At 41.2% G+C, this 22,331-nt stretch overlaps 1 protein-coding gene across 1 annotated transcript in view; it reads left to right on the forward strand.

The window, feature by feature from the left end:
* LOC131263440 (nascent polypeptide-associated complex subunit alpha, muscle-specific form) overlaps positions 1 to 16,648 on the forward strand; it is a 95,824-nt gene extending 79,176 nt beyond the window's left edge. The window contains exons 16-17 of the mRNA XM_058265640.1: positions 157 to 369; positions 13,525 to 16,648. Coding sequence (XP_058121623.1) covers positions 157 to 369; positions 13,525 to 13,652 — 341 coding nt within the window. The 3' untranslated portion in view covers positions 13,653 to 16,648. The remainder of the gene's footprint in view (positions 1 to 156; positions 370 to 13,524) is intronic.
* Positions 16,649 to 22,331: the final 5,683 nt, after the last annotated feature.

Here is a 22,331-nt window from a genome sequence, read left to right on the forward strand (position 1 = left end):
CCACTCCTGGCGATGCTTTCAACTAACTAATCATCATCGGGTCTTCGTTTGTCTGTCTTTTTTTTTCCCCCCCGCAACTCGTACTTGTGTTCGCACTTTGCGTTCGGTCGGACTTTTGGCATGACTTTTCTATCACCCTCATCGCATCGATCGCAGGCAATTCCGGGACGAAGGAAAAGGAATCGAAGAAGGACAGGGAGCAACAGCAGCAACTCCAGCTCCAGCAGCAGCAGCAGCATCATCATCATCAGCAGCAGCAACAGCAGTACCACTATCAGCAGCACCAACACCATCAGCAGCCACACCATCCCCAGCCGCACCATCGGGACTCGCCATCCGTCTTCCTGCAGCGTTCGCCCGGTTCCGACGGTGAGTGACCTCAACCATGTATTATTTTTTCCATCAAAAATGTTTTCATCTTCAATCTGGTTCCAAAGTGTCTGAAAATGGACTGGTTTGTTGTTCTTTTGTTGTTTTTGTTTGGCAACATGATGTTTTTACTGCGCGCTGCCCGATGCCACCGTTATTTGTTACTTCGTGTTGCATCGGCTACTAATGGGTCATTTCCGTCTAGAAAAAGGGATCGCTGCCCTTGTTTACTGACGGTATCACATGTAATATTTGTGTAGCATCCGGTAATGATAACCAACTTTTATCATGGACGGCGCGATAATCAACAGTTGTTGAACGGTCTGATAATGAAAACTATCGCATATACTTCAGAGCCCAACTCCAAAAGCATGCTCAATTACATTTTCATTTATGTTTGTGTTTTAAATGTTTGTACTCAAAAGGAAACAAAATATTCTTATTTTGTTTTATTTTTTATAGTGCATCAATCTTTATTTGTTTTACTTTTTATTGATTTTTATGTTGATTTGTTTTTTGTGAACGGATTTTCGCTTAGAATTTCGTTAGAACGTTTAATTTTTATTGGTATATACTATAATCCGGGGGTGCCCATGGCGCAGCGGTAGCGCGAGGAAACACCACACCACAGGTGTGGGATCGAATCTCGAGTCTGGCACCCTCCGGTACGAACGGCTGACCACCGATCTATAATATACCGTCTTTCGGTCACACAAACTCTCTTCGGAGAGAGGCCTTGTCCCACTAGGGGATGTCGTGCCACATAAAAAAAAAAAAAATATACTATAATCCAAGTATGTTCATTTATCCAACCATATTATGTAATTTTCTGGTACAAATTGCTCTATAAAATCAATTTCAAATAATGCAATTTAATAAATTTTTCTTTTATTTCGATAACATTGTTATGGCAATGTGAAAATGAAATGAAAAAACTTTTTTTGTTTTGTTTTATTCTGCTATAGTGGTTAAATCTTTATTTGTTTTACTTTTTATCGGCTTTTATGTTGGTTCGTTTTTTTCTAAACTGGATTATCGCTTGGAGAATTATATTCGTTTTATTTAAATTCGTATATACTATAATCCAAGTATGTTCATTTATCCAACCATATTATTTAATTTTCTAGTACATCTTGCTCTATAAAGTCAATTTCAAATAATGTAATTTTATAAATTTTAATTTTGTTTCGATAACATTGCCATATGTTATGGCAGTGTGAAAATGAAATGAAAAATTTGTATTTGTATTTGTTTTACTTTTGATCAATTTTTATGCTGGTTTTTTTTCGAAACTGGGTTTTCGCTTAGAGTTTTATATTCGTTTTATTTCTATTCGTGTGCACTATAATCCAAGCATGTTAATTTATCAAACCATATTATTTAATTTTCTGGTACATATTACTCTTTGAAGTAAATTTCAAATAATGCATTTTTTTATTTTTTGTTTGTTTCTATATCATTCCTCTACGTACAAACAAGTTTTTGCTGTCAATGATGTTTTATCTTAAGCTTATAAAATATATTTACGATAATCACAATTCATACACAATTATACATGAATGTGTTCTATTTGGTTTTGTTTCATATCAAATTAATCGTTGTTTTTTAATGTACTTAATTATCAACTGATTCCATTAGGACGTGGTCTCTGGCGTCGGAACAAAAACAAAATTATTGACAAAAAAACAACCGATACCTTCCATGTTCTTTGTGTCGGCAACCGATCTGACTCATGCCGAGCCTTTTGTTTCTCACACTTTGTCAATACGTTTTTAGTAACCTCTCTGCCATCTCGTATCGTTAAATATTGAAATATCAAAAAAAAGTACGATTGCCCGACTGCATTTACTACCCTGCGAACCTTCCGTCACCCATGTGTTTTTTTTTTTCGCGTTTGCCGGTTTTTTTTTTGCAATCAAGAGCGAACGGGAGAAAAAAAAGCGCCATCTTTTGCGATATCTTATCACACCTTCCGCGCTGCCGCACCCCTTCGTGTCGTTCGATTGGTTTGCGTGAATCACAAGTCGCCCGTAGCGGTGGGGTATGGGTTTTTCCCTTCCTCCTTCCATCCAGCCTACCCTCACACAAGCCCTCCGGTGGCAGATGATTGCAGAGAAGCAAAGGAAAAAAAAATGTCGCTCACGTTGCCCCGCATGGCGCACACCAACGGACGTTACACTCCGATAAGGGTTGAGTCCGCGTGTCTTATCGGGTCCGTGTACCCCGGGACCTCCGGCGGCAAATGGCAAGGCAGAAGCAAGCAAATCAGCACGGAACTGCAGCCTCGCAGTCGAGAAACCATTTTTTCCAGTTTTTTTTTTTCGCGTACACCAAAAAACTTATCGAAAGGGTTTGATGATATTCAGTAGCACAAACTGTTGTTTATCGGTAGATTGGTGGTGTTTCTAAGCTGCAGTCGTTGTTAGTCATTTATCGGAAAGTTTCGCCCTGGAGAAGAAGAAAATATAAATAAATTGAACATGTGTGATATGGGATATGGGGAAGTTCGCTTAAAAATAATGCCCTTTCGATTGGCTGCCAACTCGTTTTTGTTGTTCAAGTAATCAAACTCCCTATGAACTAAAAACAACTACAATTCCAATGGACTTCCCACCCTGAACCGTAAACCAGGGCTTGAGACCGGATATCCAAAGCCAGCAACAGGGAAAACTGTCTCCTCCACGAGGACGAGCATTCGTTCGAATCTCCGTGAAATTGTGTAGTGTTGGAAACACCGCCCAAGGAAAATGACAGGTTTAAAATTGCAAAACAAGAAGACCCTTAGAAAGCACTGGAGGAAGACCAGTAACATGAGCTTCCGTCGTCGCTTGGAGTGTCGAGTCAGCGGCAGTGGTCGTCTAATTTTACAACCATTGCTTGGCCCAGGCGAGCCACATAACCATCATGGAGACGATGAACTGCAGAACCAAGTCGAGTTCGCATCCTCCACCTTCTCCACCACAAAGGATGTGGAAAGCCAAACCTTCCCTGGGTTCCCCGGGACCCGGCAGATAAGCAGAGCGACACGTTTTCTTCTCCTAGAAGGCGACAGTGTTGCCAACCGAGCCAGTCATTGTCCTTTCGGGTGTGGGCGTGCGCTAGTGTGAGTTCGCGATGCCGGCTTGCAGATTTCTCCGCTTTCCCCGGTATGTGGCTGGATGACGTTTTCCCAACCTGGAAAGCTCGCGCCAGTGTTGGTGTGCATTCCGGTCTCCGGACAGACTCCCCCCGCCCTCCTGGATGCCCTTCACCGGTCGCTTTCTTCATCCCAAACTTCGCCCATCAACGCGCTCGTTATGTGTTCAGTGGCACTTGACGAAAGCGAGCGAGAGAGAGTGAGACTGGTAGTAGTCGTGGTAGTAGTAGTAGTAGTAGCTCGTAGTGCGCCGTGTTGCCAGCGAGCGACAGCATGGTACAACTCCACCCCACTATGTGCACACTTATCAGACTCGGAAGGGGGCGATACGATACCAGACGGCGATTTGTGCCACAAATAGCAGCCCGTTGCACTTTTTACTTCGCTCTGCTCTCCACATGCGCGATCGTACTACTCCCGGACCGGCCGGCCGGCCGGCGAACTGGCATTGAACCTACGGTCGGTGGCGGTGGCGGATTCCGTACATAAACCTGCCACCTTCCGTGTGCCGGTTTTCCAGCAACAACTTGCACTGCCGGCATCGATCGATACTCAGCCCTTGCCTCGGGACTTTCCGGTTCTTTCTGCAAGGATGCTGCAGTTGTGATTGCGCCGCGCCCAGAAAGCTGTCAGATTGTTGGTCAAGTCATTCGGTACCATTTGCTACCCAGTATCATCCCCCAGCCACAACACGACGAACAGGCCAAGGGAACAACCGAGTTCGAGTTGAAAACTTTACTCCCGGGGTTTTTTGAAGGCTCATACATGTTTGATATTTTCATTCCATCATGGAGGGCAGATTAAAAAAAATCACTACAATAAAGCGGAAGCTTTTCCTCGATGGGTCGGTATCCTTTTCTTGTCCAAACTCTGGCCGGCACCAACGACCTTTACCTTTTTTTATGAGAAACAGCGTCAATGGGATGTGGATTTTCACCGGTTTTTGCTCTCACACCTAGTGTGTCCTTCGAATTTCCACCTCACCACCCCCACACAAACACTCACACACACACACACACGGGTCATTTGAGTTCAGCTAGCTTTCCCGACACGGGTCAAAAGTCTCTCTATAAGTTCTCTCTCTTTCGCTCCCGGTGTGTGGTTTTGGTTCACTGGAAGATGTTTACACAAAAGCAAAGTGTACGGGTTATGAAATCCATTCCGTGCCCCTTTCCCTGCCCACCCTCGGAAAAATCCTTTCCGGTCCCATTCACACCACGTCCAGGAGTTTGGTGTTTCTCTTTCGGCGAAAAATCAAGTCAAGCCTCGGGCCGAAAGGGTGTGACACCAAAGCGTGGTAATTACGTTCGATGGCGAGATTGATTGAGGGAACCGCAACCGAGGGTTTTTTGTGGATGTGATGGGGAAGTTTTTCTTACCGTTTGCCCGTTAGAAAATTGAGGTATTGCCAAAATAAACACGCCGTTCAGATGGCTTCTGGCATCCCCGATGATATTAATTTTAAATTATTTTATTTTCTATACCATTTTTATAGGGGCTTTCTAAAACCTTTAAAATACAGAATTTGTTGCACAAACACAAACCTTTTTCAGATATTAACCAATGTACGTACAGCCCCGGTGCTATTTCTATTCCCATTTCGTTAGCACGGCACTGCATTTTTAATCGTGGGTTGTAAAACGGAATGCAGACGCAATTGGAACTGGACTTGGATTCACATTTCCCCACGGAACCGGTCGTTTGCGATGTTGAATATTCATCAAATCAAGTTGGAACGCGTCTGGTGTCGTAAAAACTGCAGTCATGCTTTGGGCATAGAAAACCGTACATGGAGCGGTGGAAATGAACATTTTTCCACCGACCGGTGACGATTGAAATCATAAAAATGATGATACATTTGCCAAGGGAAATATGAAGCTATAATCCTACATTGTACGAGTATGATCTCAATAAACAAGGATTTTCGCCAGAAAAATCTCAGTACACAAAACATAAAATTTGCGATGGACTGTCTTGTGGAGCATTGGCAGACACATCTGCGTCCCCCGAAAATACACAACAGTGTTCCAGGAAAGATGAACAGTTTTTAACATTTAAAAAAGATCCAGGAAGTGACTCACACATTAGGCCAACCTCTCCCATCGTATCGATGAGTCATAGAATTTCCCGGAAGAAGAACTCTATGGCACAATAAATAACCAGTGAGAAGAACAACTTTCTGCGTGTATATGTGTGTGAGGGGGAGGACTGAAATATCCGTTCCATATGTTGCACGGATGCATAAAATGCACACCAACCGGGCTGAAAACAACCTCCACCGGTGCACGTAGGGCAAGTGAAGTCGGCTCTCCCACTGTGAGACGATGCTGCCCATGTTGGTGGATGCTGCGCAGACCGACCCCGACTCGGCGTGTGAGTCATGTGTTTTTTCGCCGGCTTGTGGGTGAGCATTGGCAAATTTACGGAAGCATAAATAAAAAGAGCCGGTTCACATCACGCCGAGGGATGAAAAAAGGGGTTATTTGATGCACTGACCACGTGAAGTGCCAGCCGGCTTTCATTCCGATTCGCCCTTTGCCAGCCAATTTTCCTAATGATTTTCCCATTGTGTTTTCCTCGAAATGGAACCTTTGCGAATGTAAGGGTGCGTGTGGCCACATTTCGCGAACAAAAACATTCGAAATTCGTGACGAGTGTTTTTCCGTTGCAATGTATTTGGGGGAAAATTTAGTGAGAGGAGTGCGAGTACTTTTTTTTACTTCCATATGTCCATCCAGTGAGGTCATTGCAAGCACTGACAAAGAACTTCTTGTAGAAAGGACAAATGATAAAAAACACATTTTTAGCATCTTGTTTAATAAAAATATGAGATTTTGGAAGGTCATTTGGTCATTTTCTTCGTTTCTTCGTTTGTCCTTCTTCAGTTTGGTGTATATCATATTATTGTATTTTATGGAAGAAGGTTCTTATGCAAGATGTACAGTTTAACGTGTTTAAAAAACAGTTAAGAAAATTTTGAACTAACGCTATTCTAGAATTGTTGGCAAACTTATTTCAATTAGCTATTCATAAACAATAATTTTTAATTGGTGCATATTTGAACCTTATTAAATATGATTAATGGAAGAGTATGGTACACCAATGTGTACCAGCTCCTACGGGACCATCCCTTGGGCAGAAAAATTTCAACTGCATATGGCCCCCTGCCTGCAAGCACGATGCACCACCACGGTGCATTCTCCCACATGAACTCGTTCTCGTTCCCATGCAACGTGCAAGAAAAGCGACCATCGGCATCTCTAAAAATAGCCTTCCTGAACAGTTCCAGCAAGACGCGCCGGGGGAAGGTTGGCCGCGAACCGAAGAAAGGGAAGAAATTTATGATTTCCTCGTGGGAGGCAGTTGACACAGATCGGCCCGTAAACACTTTCAAGCCGCATCTCTCCGGTGGAAACCACCCGAGTCCCGCCGCCGCCCGTTGGTTTGGTGTGTAAAAAAACCCGCGTCTCACAGTAATAATCCTGTCGGGAGAAATGAAATGAAGAGAGGTTGCGAAAAGTAGAAGGAGAAAGAAATCTTCTCGACACCGAACGCAAAACTGTCATCCGGACGGTGGTTTTAAAGTGTCGTCGGTTTCGAGTACGTACGATTGCAAAATTCACCCCCAAAAGAGACCACTCGAACCCGAAACGGAAAAAACGAACTTATTTTCGGTTAATTTGTTTTCGTTCACCCAAGGTGGATGTATTTCCCTTTTGTGCCTTTTTTCTTCAATACACACAAAAACACAAAAACACAACAGCTATATTAACGTTGTCATCTCTTTTGCTTGTTTTTGTTTGAGAAGGAAAAACCAAAACACACAGATTTGGCGTTTGTTTGCTGGCGAGTGAACGTTATTATGGTTCAAATTTGAAAAAAAGCAAAATCCACAACCATCACCGTTTCTTCGTCGTGTTCAATTATTTAGATCTGGTTTTGATCTTTCCCAAGGGTGTTGTAACGCGAAGATGAAAAGATGACGCGCGATTCGAATGCACAAGGAACATCATATTTCATTTCCCTTCTGTACACGAATTTTCCATAAGGACACCGGACCAGATTGGTCTACAGAAAAACACGGAAAATTAATTACATCGCAATGCTTCGGGACGATATATTGAAGGATATTTTTTGGATGCTTCTGTTTGCAAATCAAAACCGTAATATTGGGGCTTCTTGTGTTCGATCAAAAACGAAATAATATTTTTTACTTCCTGGGAGCCTCATTTCACTTTCGGTTTTTGTTGAAATTGGGTGGAAGAAGGACATCGAAAAGAAAGTGAATAATTCTTTGTCGCGTTGACGTCAGATCCCAAATTGGCGTTGACGTCAGATCCCTGGAAGCTGGAGATAAATTGATCTATTTTTTGAAACAACAATTGATTTGTTTGGTTTGAAAAATCGAACTGAAAAAGGTAACTCAAATTGATAGAAAACTTTCCACACACAAATTCTCCCGATTAAATTGAATCATCACGGATCAATGTACGAGCCCCTCCATCTTTTTGTCTTTAACGGGTAGACTTTCTAATAAGCCCATAAAAATATGTGACTACCGTTACATGGCCGTTCCGGAATAAAAATAAATAAACAGCAAGTTATCGACAGAAAAGAAGTGCAATCGAACAAACCGCCAAACAGGCAGCAGAATATAAATGATAGGGCCACGGAACGGAACCTACCTCCAACGATATGGAATCGAAGGTTGAAAATTGTGCGACGAAAACCGGAAGAAAAAGAAGAAAGCGCACGGCAAACCAAACTTTAATTACTTTTCTTTTCCGGTACACCGGGAGCAAGTTTGGCTGAGGATGTTGGCTTCGCCCTGTTTGGCCGGGTCTTAGTTTTTTCCAGGGTCTAAAAAATGAAGCAAAAGCAAACAGCACAACAGCGATGGAGCAGAAGTATTTAGAAGTTCATTGAATCAGAATGTACTGCAGGAAAAAAAAAGAAACCAATCGCCCCAGGTATCACCTGGCCACCTTCTCGGGTACGGTTTCTTCGCACCTTCGTGGAGAAAAATCCACCAACTCCTGGCCCGAGTCAGAGGCGTGGGGGCGGATGGGGAAGAGGCCAGCGAACCGGCGTGACCGATCTTCACTTAGAAACCGGACCAATAGACGCCTCAAAAACCCAATTACGCCGAACGATTTATGGTTTGTGCCGGCTTCCCATTTGCTGTCGGCTTTTTGGCAAGACCATAAGCACATAAAAAAGGCACAACACACACACACACACACACACACCCACACGCAACAATTGAACTGTGTTTCGGTTCGAAATATTAATTTATTCGAGTGTGTCGTGGTTGAGCACCCCAGGGAAACCGGTGGAAAACCAACGACCCTGCCGGCGGGCGCCCCCGGAAAACTACTATCGCAAGAAGCAAGAAAACCGGGTGGCGAAACAATCGTTAATTACGAATCATCGAACGGACGTTCGACGTTGGAAACACGAAGCACCACCGGAAAGTCTCCTGCTTTCGTTTCACCTTTTTTTTCGGCGGGATCTTCTTTATGGCATCAAATGAGTGCAGTTAAACAAATGCAATGCAATGCAATGTAATGCAATGGACCGTACGTTATTTGGGAAAGTTACGGTTTCATTCCGTAATGTTAATGTGACCCAGTTCAGCTGCAATTGCTGTGGGAAATGGTGCACTATGAATATTGCAAAGGCAGCTTACAGTTAACAACATATTTTAGGTTTCCTTGTACACTTCATCGAACTTTTCCTGCTTTTTTTATTTTTTGAACTCATTAGGTTATACAGTTTTATTTTGGTTCAACAAATTTCATTTGTCAAAATGTTTTTTACATGTTTCAATGTTGAGATTGAAAGTTGATACTTCACATTGATTGTCTTTTTTTTTCAACAAATTTTTGAGATTATTACCATGAGTAATTGTATTTCCATTATTTTACATTTGAATCATGGACTGCTTATCTCTTTTTTCGAAGCACCTCACTTTTCTGTTATCAAAACTATGTTTATTCATTCATTGCTTGGTGCTTTTATTTTAGTACGTTAATTGGTTGTTTGATGTTGACTCAAGAATTAATGAATAAAGTTCCGTTGTTTTTTTAACCATGTCACGCATTTATATTATTGTTTCTCAATTACTTGTTTCTGAATGAATGGTTTAAAGTTTGAACAGTTTGCAAAAAAGCAAACAAGCCAATACAACAGTAAACAATTTGAATAAAGCACAACGCATACAGCAAAACTATTGCAGAAAATGGAAACTAAAAATAGGCTCAAGCAAATCTGAACCAACTGTTTTCACACAGTATTATTGCAACATTAAAACCCCTTCCAGATAACTGCAGTTATCTGATACAAATGTACCATAAAGTGCGAAAGTAAAACATTAAGTTATAACTTTCGCCTTACATTTAAAGGGCAAATCGAAAACACAACTATCAAATGTGAAAAAATATATAGATGCCTATATCTTTTCTTAAACAAAAAATCCAAGCTTTATCTGCAAAATCACATCTTCTCATCCAAACACCCTACACATTTCCTTCACCCTCTTTTAACCTAGTGAATATCTTCAACACAAATCTACTACCCTCTATATTCCCTTAAATCACTAATCAATCGAAAGCAAAGATAAGAGCAACATTCAAATCAATCAATATTTAATATTTCATAAGATAATTACTAATTAGATAAATGAGGTTAGTTTCCTTTTGCAATTAAAACCTCTTAAATGTAGCCCCTATAATATACTTTTTTTTGTTTTTCTTGTCTTGAGGTGGGTGTTTAAATAAAAAATTAACCCACTCAAACCTGTCGGCTTCAAATAAGGAATTCAACATTCAGGAATTCAAGTTTGCCAAGCTAAGAAACTTCAATTGTAATGTGGAACGATATTAGTCGAACCCATTACTATGGGCTCTATTATCACTAGTACTGTATCACATGTTCTAAGCAATAAAACTACTTCTAATACTACTACTTTTACTACTACTAAAGTTTGCATAAACGATATTACAATGTATATATCGCTATTTTAAAATATACACAACAAGTAAAATTCTATTACTTAGTAGTATATTCTTGCTTGAAAATGTTAGGTTAGGTTTAACCGTAACCCGGCTCCATTCACTACCCCCCACCCGCATCCCCAATGCGAGGCAATCCTATTAAAAATTCTCTCCCTAAACAGCAATGTGGAACACATAAAACGATGAGTGATTGGTTTTCCCCCGGACCACCTGTGTGGAGCGCTTTTCCTATTTTAATGCGCTCCTCGGAAGCTGGAAAACTCGTGCCGGCACGACCTCGCGACGCGCATGCTCATGCACGCAGTGTTGCCTTCCACTTGATCTTAGCTAACGGGGAGCCAGAGAGAAGCAAAAGGACATCGTCACACTACAACACAGCTTCCACCGCGTTTCGGATGCCACTCTGGATGCCATTAGGCAAAACAACTTCCGTCCGACCGTCCGTCCGTTTCCTTGGCGGCGCGGGTGCGCGTCTTATGAGCCATGAAAATCGAACGGAGCACGAGTCGGGAAGGAAAAACCCCACGTTGAGCCGCCAGAAACGAACCGGAACCGAAACCACGTGTTTCGAATGCCGAAACATTTGCTGGCAAAGTGGGTGGAAATTTGACAGAAGGCTTCAACCCGCCCGACTATGCCACACGGCGCATGTTGTTCACTTCTTGGCCAGCGTTCGTTCGTTCGTTTTTCCCACCCCTTTTCCACCCCAAAAGAACCCTGCATTCATTTTCCCTACGGTCACGCGGGACGTTGCGGCAAGTTCTACTTTCTTTTCGGTAAGAAACCCCCACCTAGTTGGACCCTGGTGGCGCAATTCCACTTCAAGGAATGTTGGCTTTTTGCTGCCCCCCGTCCCTTTCGTCGGGTTCGCCCACTGCCATCTGTTCCAGCATTTGATTGATGGTGATCCCTTTCATTGGGAATGGTAGAGGGGGGAAAAAACCGAGGCACTACTTTCGTCAAGGATGGACGTTATACCTAGCGATTCTCCTTTCGCAAACCCATTCTTACGCAGAAGGAAATGAACTTACTTCGCCAATGGACAACGGTATGGCGGCGTTTCGGACGGAAATTGAACCGTGACGCAGCGACCGCACGAACACATCTGCATGTCACCCGTAGGCACCTGCAGAACCAGAACTTGCTTACATAATACGGGCGAGAAAAGTTGGCTGCATTTTCCATTTGCAAAGCCGGGAAATGACACATTTTCGAACAGCTCCGTTGCGATTTGTGTTTTGTTGCAGAATAGTTTCTAAAGATGATTAATGGTTTCGAACAGTAGAACTTTCAATTGTTCAATTTCATAGAGGGTTTACTACCGATAGTTCACATTTGAATTCTATAAAAACTAGGTCAATTTTAATAGCAATTGGTATTTGGTCATAACCAATATTTTTATTCAGGTATGCTGGGAAAATAAATAGGGCTTACGATATACAAAAAGTCATATTTTTAGAGAAGAGAGAACTCTGTGTAGTTGTGCGTGTATAACACCAAGTTTTTTTACCAATAATTATTACATCAAAAAGCAGAAGTGCTGTTTTGCAACATTAATTTCACCGCGAGTTTTTGTTCCCTTTCGTTTATTTCTGTCAGTTGCCATTGTTTTCGTATTTTTTATATGAATATGTAAGTTAAGTAAATATCGAATAAGGAGAAAATAAAAAAAATACTTTGTTTAAGACTATTGACACAAACAATTAGAAATAATTAACCAAAATTAAAAAAACAGTCAAATCAAAGACTTTATGGATGAAATGAAGTGGATTTTATAGAGACAAATTGTAAAAATAAGTATCGTGTTGTTGTTTGTTATTGTTTGTTATTAACACTTATTTGAAGGAAAACGGATGGTTCAACATTAATGACACAAACAATTAGAAATAATTAACAAAAATGAAAAAACAAGCAAATCAAAGCCAAAAGAAATGAAGTATATTTTATAAATTTAAATTAACGCGCTAATAGTACAGATACCTGTTGTGTTGTATGTTATACACCAATTTTTTAATAAGAACTTATATTTTGAAACAAAACACTTATTTTAAGGAAAATCGGTCATAAATGGCGGGGTGGTATTACACAAAGATGATTTTAAACACATGAAAAGATGGTACTTGAAATTCAATTCTAATGTAAAATAATGGTAATGTAATTACGTATGGTAATAACGCCAAAAATGTTCCACTGTTATGTCACCCAAAAGAGAAACCAAACGCAAAGCGTCACCGCTTAATTTAATCTTGATCCCCCGTATTTTCCTTTCCGGGTTGCGTGCCTAGGCCCAACATTTGCGCATCTCCTTTGCATCCCCATTTTCCTAGGTGAGTCGGAAAAGCCCTACACTTGGCAGAGGACAATGTATTCAATATCTGTCATTAGAGAGTCCCTTTTGCTCATGCTGAAAGGGAATTAAAATGGTGCGGTGTACCGTATTTCCCAGAACAGCATTCCCCCGGTGGCTTTGTTTCGGGGGAGGCGTGGAAAACATTGGTTAGCAAGCAATCTCGTGCCATCTCGTGTTACATCCAGATCCACCTCGAGCTCTCGCCTCGTGAAGGGGGACGCAAAAATAGCTGAACCGAACGAGACGTGCCTTCCCGAAGGGCGCCAACCATTTCCGATTCCGGATCGGATCTTTCCGTGTCGGCGCCGGAGATGGTGATAATATTGAATCTATTGACGGGGTGGAGGGATGGGGTTGAAGGCGGGGTGGGCGATACGTGAAAGCACGCAATGTCGAAAGTGTCCGATATGCACGGGTGATGTTTGCCCGTTGAGCGCGGCACGTTCCGAATTACTACAACTACAATGTGCGCTTTGCGATGCTGAAGGTTTTCCCCCGTTTCCACCACGTGGACCTAATCCAAATCGATCGGAGGTCACTTTGATGGCGGGCGAAAAACCCTTTCGATTCCAATGATTTGTTTCGACTTCTCAACTAAACCGTTGATACTTGTCCTAATCGAGACCTACCTTTTTTTCTTCCCTGTTTTCCAGTGGCCGACTCGCGTACCTTCCCGCAGCACTCCGGCTCCCAGCACACGACACCGACGACGCAGAAGAAAAAAGGTTTCTTCAAGAGCTTCTGGAAAAAGTCGCGCCACTATTCGCTCGAGAAGCAGTAAATCGCCGGCGAAAACACTACACTTTGCGAAGGTAAAAGTTAAAACATTTTAAAAAGCACTCGTCTGGCAGCTAGAAAAGATGTTGTGTCGCTAGGAAGCGAAACTGAAAGCATCCCCGAGGGAAAGACAGTCCAAGAAAAAAAAAGAGGAATGAATGGCCAAAAACACGCAAACGAATTTGCCACGGAGAGAACAACACGCGTCGGTAGGTACTTTTGACCTTTGACCCATCGGAATTTTACTACCGTCTGTGGTGGCCATTTTCGCCCCCCCCGGATGATGATGATGATGTTGTGGGAGGGTTTTCCCTCCCAGCACCATTTTGTTTCACTCACGCTTTCTTTCTCTCCCTCGCTACGTATCGGGAATTTAAACCCTTTGGAGAAAGAAAGAAACAAGCGGTGCTTAACTGTCGAAAAAGGGTGAGGGAAAGAACACAAATTTAATCTACAAGAAATCGAAGAAATTTCTACAAACAAGAAGAACAAGAGGAAACCAATTTTGAGAGAAACAACAAAAAGCAAAAACATATAAAATTTATCGAAAGAACGGCAGACGTAATAACATATACAGGAGGAACGTGGACGGAGCTGTAGAACTAGAAGTGGTAGATGGGAGAAGAAAAAAACTAAACTAGTAGCACGAACGATGGAAACCAATCCTCAGAGCTTTCGTCCTTAATGTGTCAAAGTGTTGCCATGAACAAAAACAAAATGAAACAGAGCGCACAATTTTACTACCGTTCATTCCCATCGTCACATATTCGCGAGCGTGTTGGAAATAAAAAAAGGGAATAAAAAATCAACCCGTACGGAGGAGGAGAGACAACAGAGTTGTTGGAAATTAGAAAGACGAAGAGGCGACGGAAATCATCAGAAACGTTTACAAGGAGAAGTTCACACACGGTTCACAGTAGAATAGGACTAGGGAAGCAAGGAGACGGGAAACGTTTGTCCCAATAGAATATACACATTTTATCGCGAGTAATTAAAAAAAGTCACATAACACACTTAAACACACACACACACACAAAATCAGAGAAGTTCCACGCTAAGGCGAAAACAATACTTGAAAAAAAAGTTAACAAACACATCTTCATTAAAACATCTTCTTAGTTGCTTCTATTTTACTTCGTTTTAATTTTCAAATATTTTATGATAATTAAAGAGATTTTTTGTATCTTTTGTTTTACTTTTATTTCTTTAATTTTACCCATTTTAACCTGAAAGATCTTACCGCACTTTTCAGATTTGTTTGAGTTCCAAGATATGTTTTGACTTCACTCAAAAGTTTTATCAAATTGTAGAACCCTGCCCGACCCTTTAAATAATCAACGCAAACGACAAAACAAGAATAAAACGAGAACTAAAACAATAGTAAGAAGGGGAAAATATGAAATTTAGGAGCTGGCATTAGACAAGTGAGTCGAATCTGGTAAGAAATGTGTGAATATTGCCAATTGAAAGTGATAGAAAAGATTAGGAAATATCCCGCAACACTACTGCTGTAGGGACAGGGAAAACAATGAAAAGGGAAACAGTGAGTCGACAAAAGACAAGAAAATTAATGCAATTTCAGCAAGTTAAAGAACGAACGAAAATCATTGTTGTAGGAAAACGAAGCGAACCCAAACAAACACTAATCAGTGTGCATTGGGGGTAGCGAAAAAAACACCCCAAACTTTCCCGATGACTCACCGAAAACGGTAAGTTCAAGGGTTAACGGGTTCGCGTTCGTTGATTCCAGAAGTTTTGCAAAACTTTGTTCATTTGCCAAAAAAAATGCAATGGCAATGAAAAAGGATAAAGAAAGACATAGAGGGAAGCACAATAATTCAAACAAAAATAAGCTGAGAGGGAAAAGGTCTCCGATCTTAAGCGGGAAAGAGGTTAGATAAAGTTGTAAGTTGTTGTAGGAAAAGAAAAACAAAGATGTGACGACGGTGTGTGTACCATTTTATTCTATTTGTTTTCCGGAAAAGGATTTCCCTTCCCTCATTGAACCTCCACGGAAATGTTTTCTTTTCAATTTGCTCCGGTGTAACCCTATTCGTTTCGTTGCACTGATGACTGATGTGACCATTTGTTTTTCCTTTCCCAGGTGGTTCAACTGTTTGTGCCACTTCTGTTTGATTCTCTTGCGCTCCCATCACTGGTTTACAGATGTGCGTTTTGTAGATTGAACTATATTGTACAGGCTGTTTAAAATTTTGTTACATGCATACTGAGATTATAATGGATCTTTTTTGTTTATTTTATTGGTCGGTTTTGTTAACGTTTTGTTTTAGTTTTCCCATAGTTTCAACGAAGTCTTTCTGCTCGTTTCGTAACATGGTTTTTTTGTTTCCACTCTCGATAGTGATAGTTTCATCGTCGATAGGAAGTTTGTTATTCTGTAAAGTAGTTTATATCTATTTTTAATTATAAGTTAAGCAATACTAAAGGGACGATTCCCGGAACTTATCAACTCTATTCGAAAACCAACAAAAAAAAAACAAAAAACACATAAAAGTGAAAGCAAAGTTAAACTAAACTAACGAGAGAGGCGTACAAGGGACGAGAATCGACAAGAAATGGATATAGAAAAGTGCGGACTAGAATGGTGGTTGCGGAAACGCAAATCCGGAAGTTGGCGCCAGCGGGTTTTAGGCAACGTCAAACCACACTTGTAACATGCTTCCAGCGAGAACCAAACTAACAAAACCAAACCTGCATTGCATCCATTGCGAAACGAACAAAAAAAAAGACGCAAAGAAAAACATTATTAACAGAACCATTTAACAATGTAAAACAGCAGCATCTTTCCTACTCGAAATTGCGCACGAAATCGACGTCATGCGCCCCTTACTTGAAAGGGAAAAAAAACCTCCTCAAACTCACATTGCACTACAGCAAACAACAAACGAACAAAACAAAAAAAAACAAACGGAAGAAAAACCCCAAAAGTGTATCTCAGATTTTGCTTACATTTGTATCGAAAGTTAGCGTAAATAAAAATCACACTAGTACTCAAGCAGCTGGCGATATTTGCATTAACAAAATAACGTAAGAAAATAATGAGAAAAGTGTAATAATCCTTAGTTATTGTTTTATCGGGAAATGTATAAAATTTTATCTTTACCATGAAACGAGTAAAAACAAAACCAAAATTTTTATTCGTGGGAATTATCGCTTAACACAGTTGTCGTGTTTTCAAATTAAACTTAATTAATTTGTACGAGGAATAAATCCAATCTGCCATTTCATTCCAACGCGCAAACACTTGCAAAATTGTCCGGAAAAAATCCTAAATCCTCGCACTCCGACAATCGTCATCGTCTAATTAACGACATTGAAGGAAATTCCACTTCTATCGGCCTCGGGGAGCCCTTTCTAATTGGCACAAAGAATACGTTTCTCAGGGAGAACACTCGAGAACCAAAACTTCCATCCCCAATACACCGAACCCCAAATGTCGGGATATTTCTCCAGTTTTTTTTTCGTTTCTCTTCTATATAAAAATGGAATAAAAAACATCTTCCAACCTATCCTATAGCGAATTTGCGTCCTAAAGTCAAGCCGCTTCGTTTTTCCCGACCCACTTTTCCGTGCAAAACCCCTCCCGGAGATGAAAATGTGCGATACCGACGAAAAACTGCCATCCGGCGTAGGCTTTTCCCATCCCCAGGTCCAACGCGAATAATGACTCCATTTCGAGAAGCGGCCGATCCAAGGAGGGGGGAGTGGGCTGTTGTTGATGTAAATATCTGTCTTCGCTCGGTGATCTTTATTACCGGAAGAATTTGTGGCAAACTTTCTGATCCTCCAGCCCGGCCGAATGGTACGCTTTTGCAGCGGGGGAAAAAAGCGAGAAAAACGAATGTTAGTTCACCTTCAACGACCCCGATGGAGATGATAGCTTTAATCGGACACGCTTCAAGCGGCGTTGGCTATAAAAATGGTACAATATCGTTTTTCCCCCTTCCTCGGTTCGATGTCTACGGAAATGGAACTGGATGGAGAAAAGTCCTCGGTCGTTGAATTTTCAACTTCTATCGATCGCTCGCCGATTCTATCCTTTTTCACAACATTGGTGTTCCTACCCAAACGTTTGAAGTAAAGAAACTTGTTTTTGGTTGTTTAAATTCGGCAGAGAAAAGAGAATGAACAAATGGCAAACCATGAAGAATAATCATCAGTCTTATAGCGCACCTTCTTCTCATTGATAAAATAAACAAGCGTTATCAATAAATCTGATCATATTGTATTACTTAACCCCTGAAAGAACATCGAAAGTATTTATTTATCAAGCATCACGTCATTTCCAAAAGCAATCAATGACAGCACCATTCGAAAGGTATTCGCAATCGATAGCAATGCTGTCTTATCGGCGTTATCAGCTGTAGTTAGGTATCTCCGTGGATGATTGCATATGCAACAAAACAATGGTCGAACAAGCCAAACTTCTAGTCGGATCAAAACCCAGTATCATGGAAATGCATGACGAACTTGTTTATGAAAGCCTTATAAAAAGAGGATTATTTAAATAAAATTAAACAGGTACCATGGTGTGCAGAGCTTCATATTTTTCAGCATCCATAATCAAAGCAACCATCCGAATGTTAACGAAGATGAAGGAAAGTATGTTTACACTAATTTCAGGGTACCTACTCCTTAAGATCCTTATCTTGTGTTACCGAAAAAAAATCCAAATCACCATTCGCTCAAATTTGTTCCAAGCAGCTTCGCAAAACACTGATCTTCCAGCTGATTCGATACCAAGGGTGCAGGATTGATAGGAGATGTCACACCTGGTACTTCAAAGTAGGCTGTGTCAGTTCAACCAATCAGCATTGATCATCATATCAATCAAAGCTGGCATTCTTAACGAAAGCGATGTCAAGGGTCAGAAAGCAACAATCTATTTTCGTTCAAATTTCACGCTACCTGCTCGTGATCTGCGTTCCTGTTACGAAAAATCTAATTTGGTATCATTTCGCCGAAATTTGTTCCAAAACACTGATCTTCCCGCCGCTTCGGTAACAGGGGCGCAGGATTAATAGGAGATGTCGCACCCGAGTGACAAAGTAGACTGCTCTAATCCGACCAATCAGCTTCGATCGTCAATCGTGCTGATCCGATCGATAGCACAGTCGAAGGTCAGAAGGAGACCCAAACTACTACGAGGGTTGCCTTTTAAGTTTCGGGATTTGAAAAAACTGGTGATGCAATCTGTTAGTTAACAATTTTATCGTATAGTTTGACGTTTTTGAGGTTATACGTACTCAGAACGTTTTGACATACGAGCGCTATTTGTGTTGTTAAAAAAATGTTCAAAGTGTCAATGTCCGCCAAATTGTGGAATTGTGTCGTGGACATTTTCGTGCAATTATTTTTTGCAACTTTCGAAGTGAATTGACACAGCAGTAGTGCATGAATGAACTTAATTCAACTTTTGGCGATGAAGCTCCATCAATGATCAGTATTTATCGATGGTTTGGAGAATTAAATCGTGATTGGAGTTCACTCCAAGATTAATTTCGTGAAGGTCGTCCAAAATCAGTTGTCGTTCCGAAAACAATTGATGCTGTGCGTGAACGGATATTGCAAGATCGTCATGTGACTTTTTGTGAGATAGAGACAACCTTAGGTATTACTGGGAACAACATATACTTAATATTGCATGAACATTTATCTGTCAAAAAAATTTGCTCGTGTTGGATTCCACACAATTTGTCAATCTCTCAGAAAAAGACTCGTGTCGATTGGTCCGAAGAAATGCTCGAAAAATACGATTGCGGTGCTTCAAAACTCGTCTTTAATATCGTGACAGGTGATGAGTCGTGGATTTACGTGAATGAGCCAGAAACTAAACTGCAATCGGCTGTATGGGTGTTTCAAGATGAGCCGAATCCAACCAAAGTTGTTCACGCACGAAGCACTTCCAAGCAAATGGTCGCATGTTTTTTTCGGAAAAACTGGATTTATCGCAACCAAACCTCTAGAACAACGCAGAACAGTCTATTCTGAGTGATACACAACAATTAGTTTGCCAGTTGTCTTCCAAGAAATCAAGAAATTCAACCGCCGTCGACGGATCACCCGTCACCACGACAATGCGAGCTCTCACACATCGGCTCAAACAACTGCAGTTTTGAGTACTCAAAACATCGATTTGATGAGTCATCCGCCATATAGTCCTGGATCTAGCACCAAATGACTTCTTTTAATTCCCTTACGTAAAAAACAAACTTAGAGGTCAACGTTTTTCAACACCTGAAGAAGCGAAGATCTCTCAAAAAAGGCTCGTGTCGATTGAAACTTTAGACATTTTTTTAACAACACAAATAGCGTTCGTATGTCAAAACGTTCTAAGAACGGATAACCTCAAAAACGTCAAACTATACGATAAAATTGTTAGTTGGTAGATTGCATCACTAGTTTTTCCATATCCCGAAACTTAAAAGGCAACCCTCGTATCGCCCCTAATTTTTGCGCTGCCTTCTCGGGATCCTCATCGCCTGGTAGCACAAATCGAATTTTAAAGAACCTATCTCGATTTTGTTTCGAACCAGAAAAATCAATCTGATCACAAGTTTTGTAGCGAATTTCCCCTCCATGCTGTATTCCATACGATAGAAACGAAATAAAACATTTACCCCGAAACAATTAACCAATTTTCCGGTGGGAATTTCCTTTTCAGAATCCTTTTTTTGGAAAATCAAAGTATCATAAGAGGAAAAAACATTCCTTTCAGTTAAGCTTTCGGATGTTTTTACCAAAGAGCAGATGAAAACAAAGGACACCGGGTTTTTTTTACATTTTTTTAATCCTTTAATTTTCTTTACTTTATTCTTCCGCTCCTTTTTCTTCTTCAGTAACTTCACATAGTTGCTGCTGCTGCTGCTGCTGCTTCTGCTGCGGCTACTTCGATTCAATATGTGCTTCTTCTACAGCGTTAGCTTCCCTCACGTATGATGGATGATTTCTCGTACTCGTAATGTTTTGGGCTTACGCATGCATTGGTTGTATATACTGTTGTGTTTGTATTTTTCCACATCATCCTCCCCCTCCCCAAAACTATGCTTTCACTTTCACATTCCAAGCGCCAACGTTTACTACTCCTTTCGTCTACACCACGCCCGATATCCTGCTTTTCCAAGCCGCTTCTCTTGGATAGGTTTTTTATCAATTGCTGCTGTTAAGTATATTATCACTCGTATGTTTTTCCTTTTAAATTTTTTTTTAGCAACCCCTTTCTCCGGCGACCGGTCCAAAGACCGACTTTACTACAACGGCTGTGGACTTTGTTCCAGTTTGGTACATTGTTGGATGTGCTGTGGTGTTAGTCTTTTAATTATTCTTTCAATAGTTTCTGTAACTCGAATTCTACTTCTTGTTTCTTCTTACGCCTTTCTCCTGTTGTATAGTTGAGGTTCTTTTTGCTGCTTTGATCGGTATTTCCGTTTGTGAGGTTAGATGTTTAGGTGTAAGTTTCCAACCGAAGGGAAACCTTTTGCGTAGAAACACGTTGGTTAAAAGACGTGCTTGTCTCACCCCCTGGTTCCGGAGGTTCCCTGGCGCACGCAAAGAGCGTTTGAGTGTATCTCAAAACCTTCCCACTCAATTGAGAAGATGCAAAAGTGGGTCAATAAATGTGTATGCTGACTAGAGCAAAGCGCCTGCTTCGTTCCTCCCATAAAACCGCATCGAACTCCCATATCTCCTAAAGAATTGGCGGCTCTAAAGGGAGTACCGAAAATAGTAGATGTCGTAAAAACAAGGTGCCATATCTCAAACCGGTGATCACGGTTTTCCCCCTTCCTGACCTACCTTTTTTTTCTCTTGTGCTTTGAAGAATCAACAACCTTTCTCTAGAAGACTTTTAAGAATTTGCGGAAACAGGACTCAAGAAGGATGAATTTTCCATTTTCATGATTGAACAAAACAACGATTCAGCACATCTCTGCCAAAGATCCGCGCAGTGAATGGAATTGATTCGCAATCTTCTTACCTTACCTCACACCGCCTTCACCCCCCATTTCTCTTCCAGTAGCCTTCTTTTCATTCATTGCGTTGTTACGTTTTCCTTTCTTTATTCCACTGTTTTAGCCACATTTTACACATCATTTAGGCAGAAAATAAACAAAAGTTTTTAAGCTTACACAGTATTATCATTATTTTTTTATTATTATTCCGTCTCGTCGTTTCGTTCCGCTGTTGCGTGCGCGCGCGTGTGTGTGTGTGTGTGTGTTTGTTGCTGATTCCTGTTTTCTTCTTATGTCATCGTCTCTTAAAGTCCTCGTAGCGTCAACGTGTCCTTTTTGCGTGGTTGTCCCTTCCACCTCCTCCTGCGGTCCACAGTCTTCTGTTTGCCACGCACACAGCTTTAGTCTGTCTCTCCCATCTTTTTTCTATACTTTTCTTCCTTATCTCTTTCTCCCCCTCGTTCACTCACATCGTCCTCACACACGCGTGTGTGTATCCGTATTTGTTGTGCACTGTGTTCTTCTTACCTCCTCCTGCCCTCTCCCTTCCTTCCCTTCCTTCCCTTCCTTCTGTTTACTTGCGTGCGCGAGATCTTAATCGAATCGGTTTTCCTCCTGCTGCTTGTGGAAAGCACAGTTGTTGCTTCTTTTGATTAGCTGACTGTGCTCGGGAGCGCGATATCAGTTTTGACTCATTTTGATTCTTGGGAATG

Source organism: Anopheles coustani, chromosome 2, assembly GCF_943734705.1.
Source record: "Anopheles coustani chromosome 2, idAnoCousDA_361_x.2, whole genome shotgun sequence".
NCBI classification, from domain to species: domain Eukaryota; kingdom Metazoa; phylum Arthropoda; class Insecta; order Diptera; family Culicidae; genus Anopheles; species Anopheles coustani.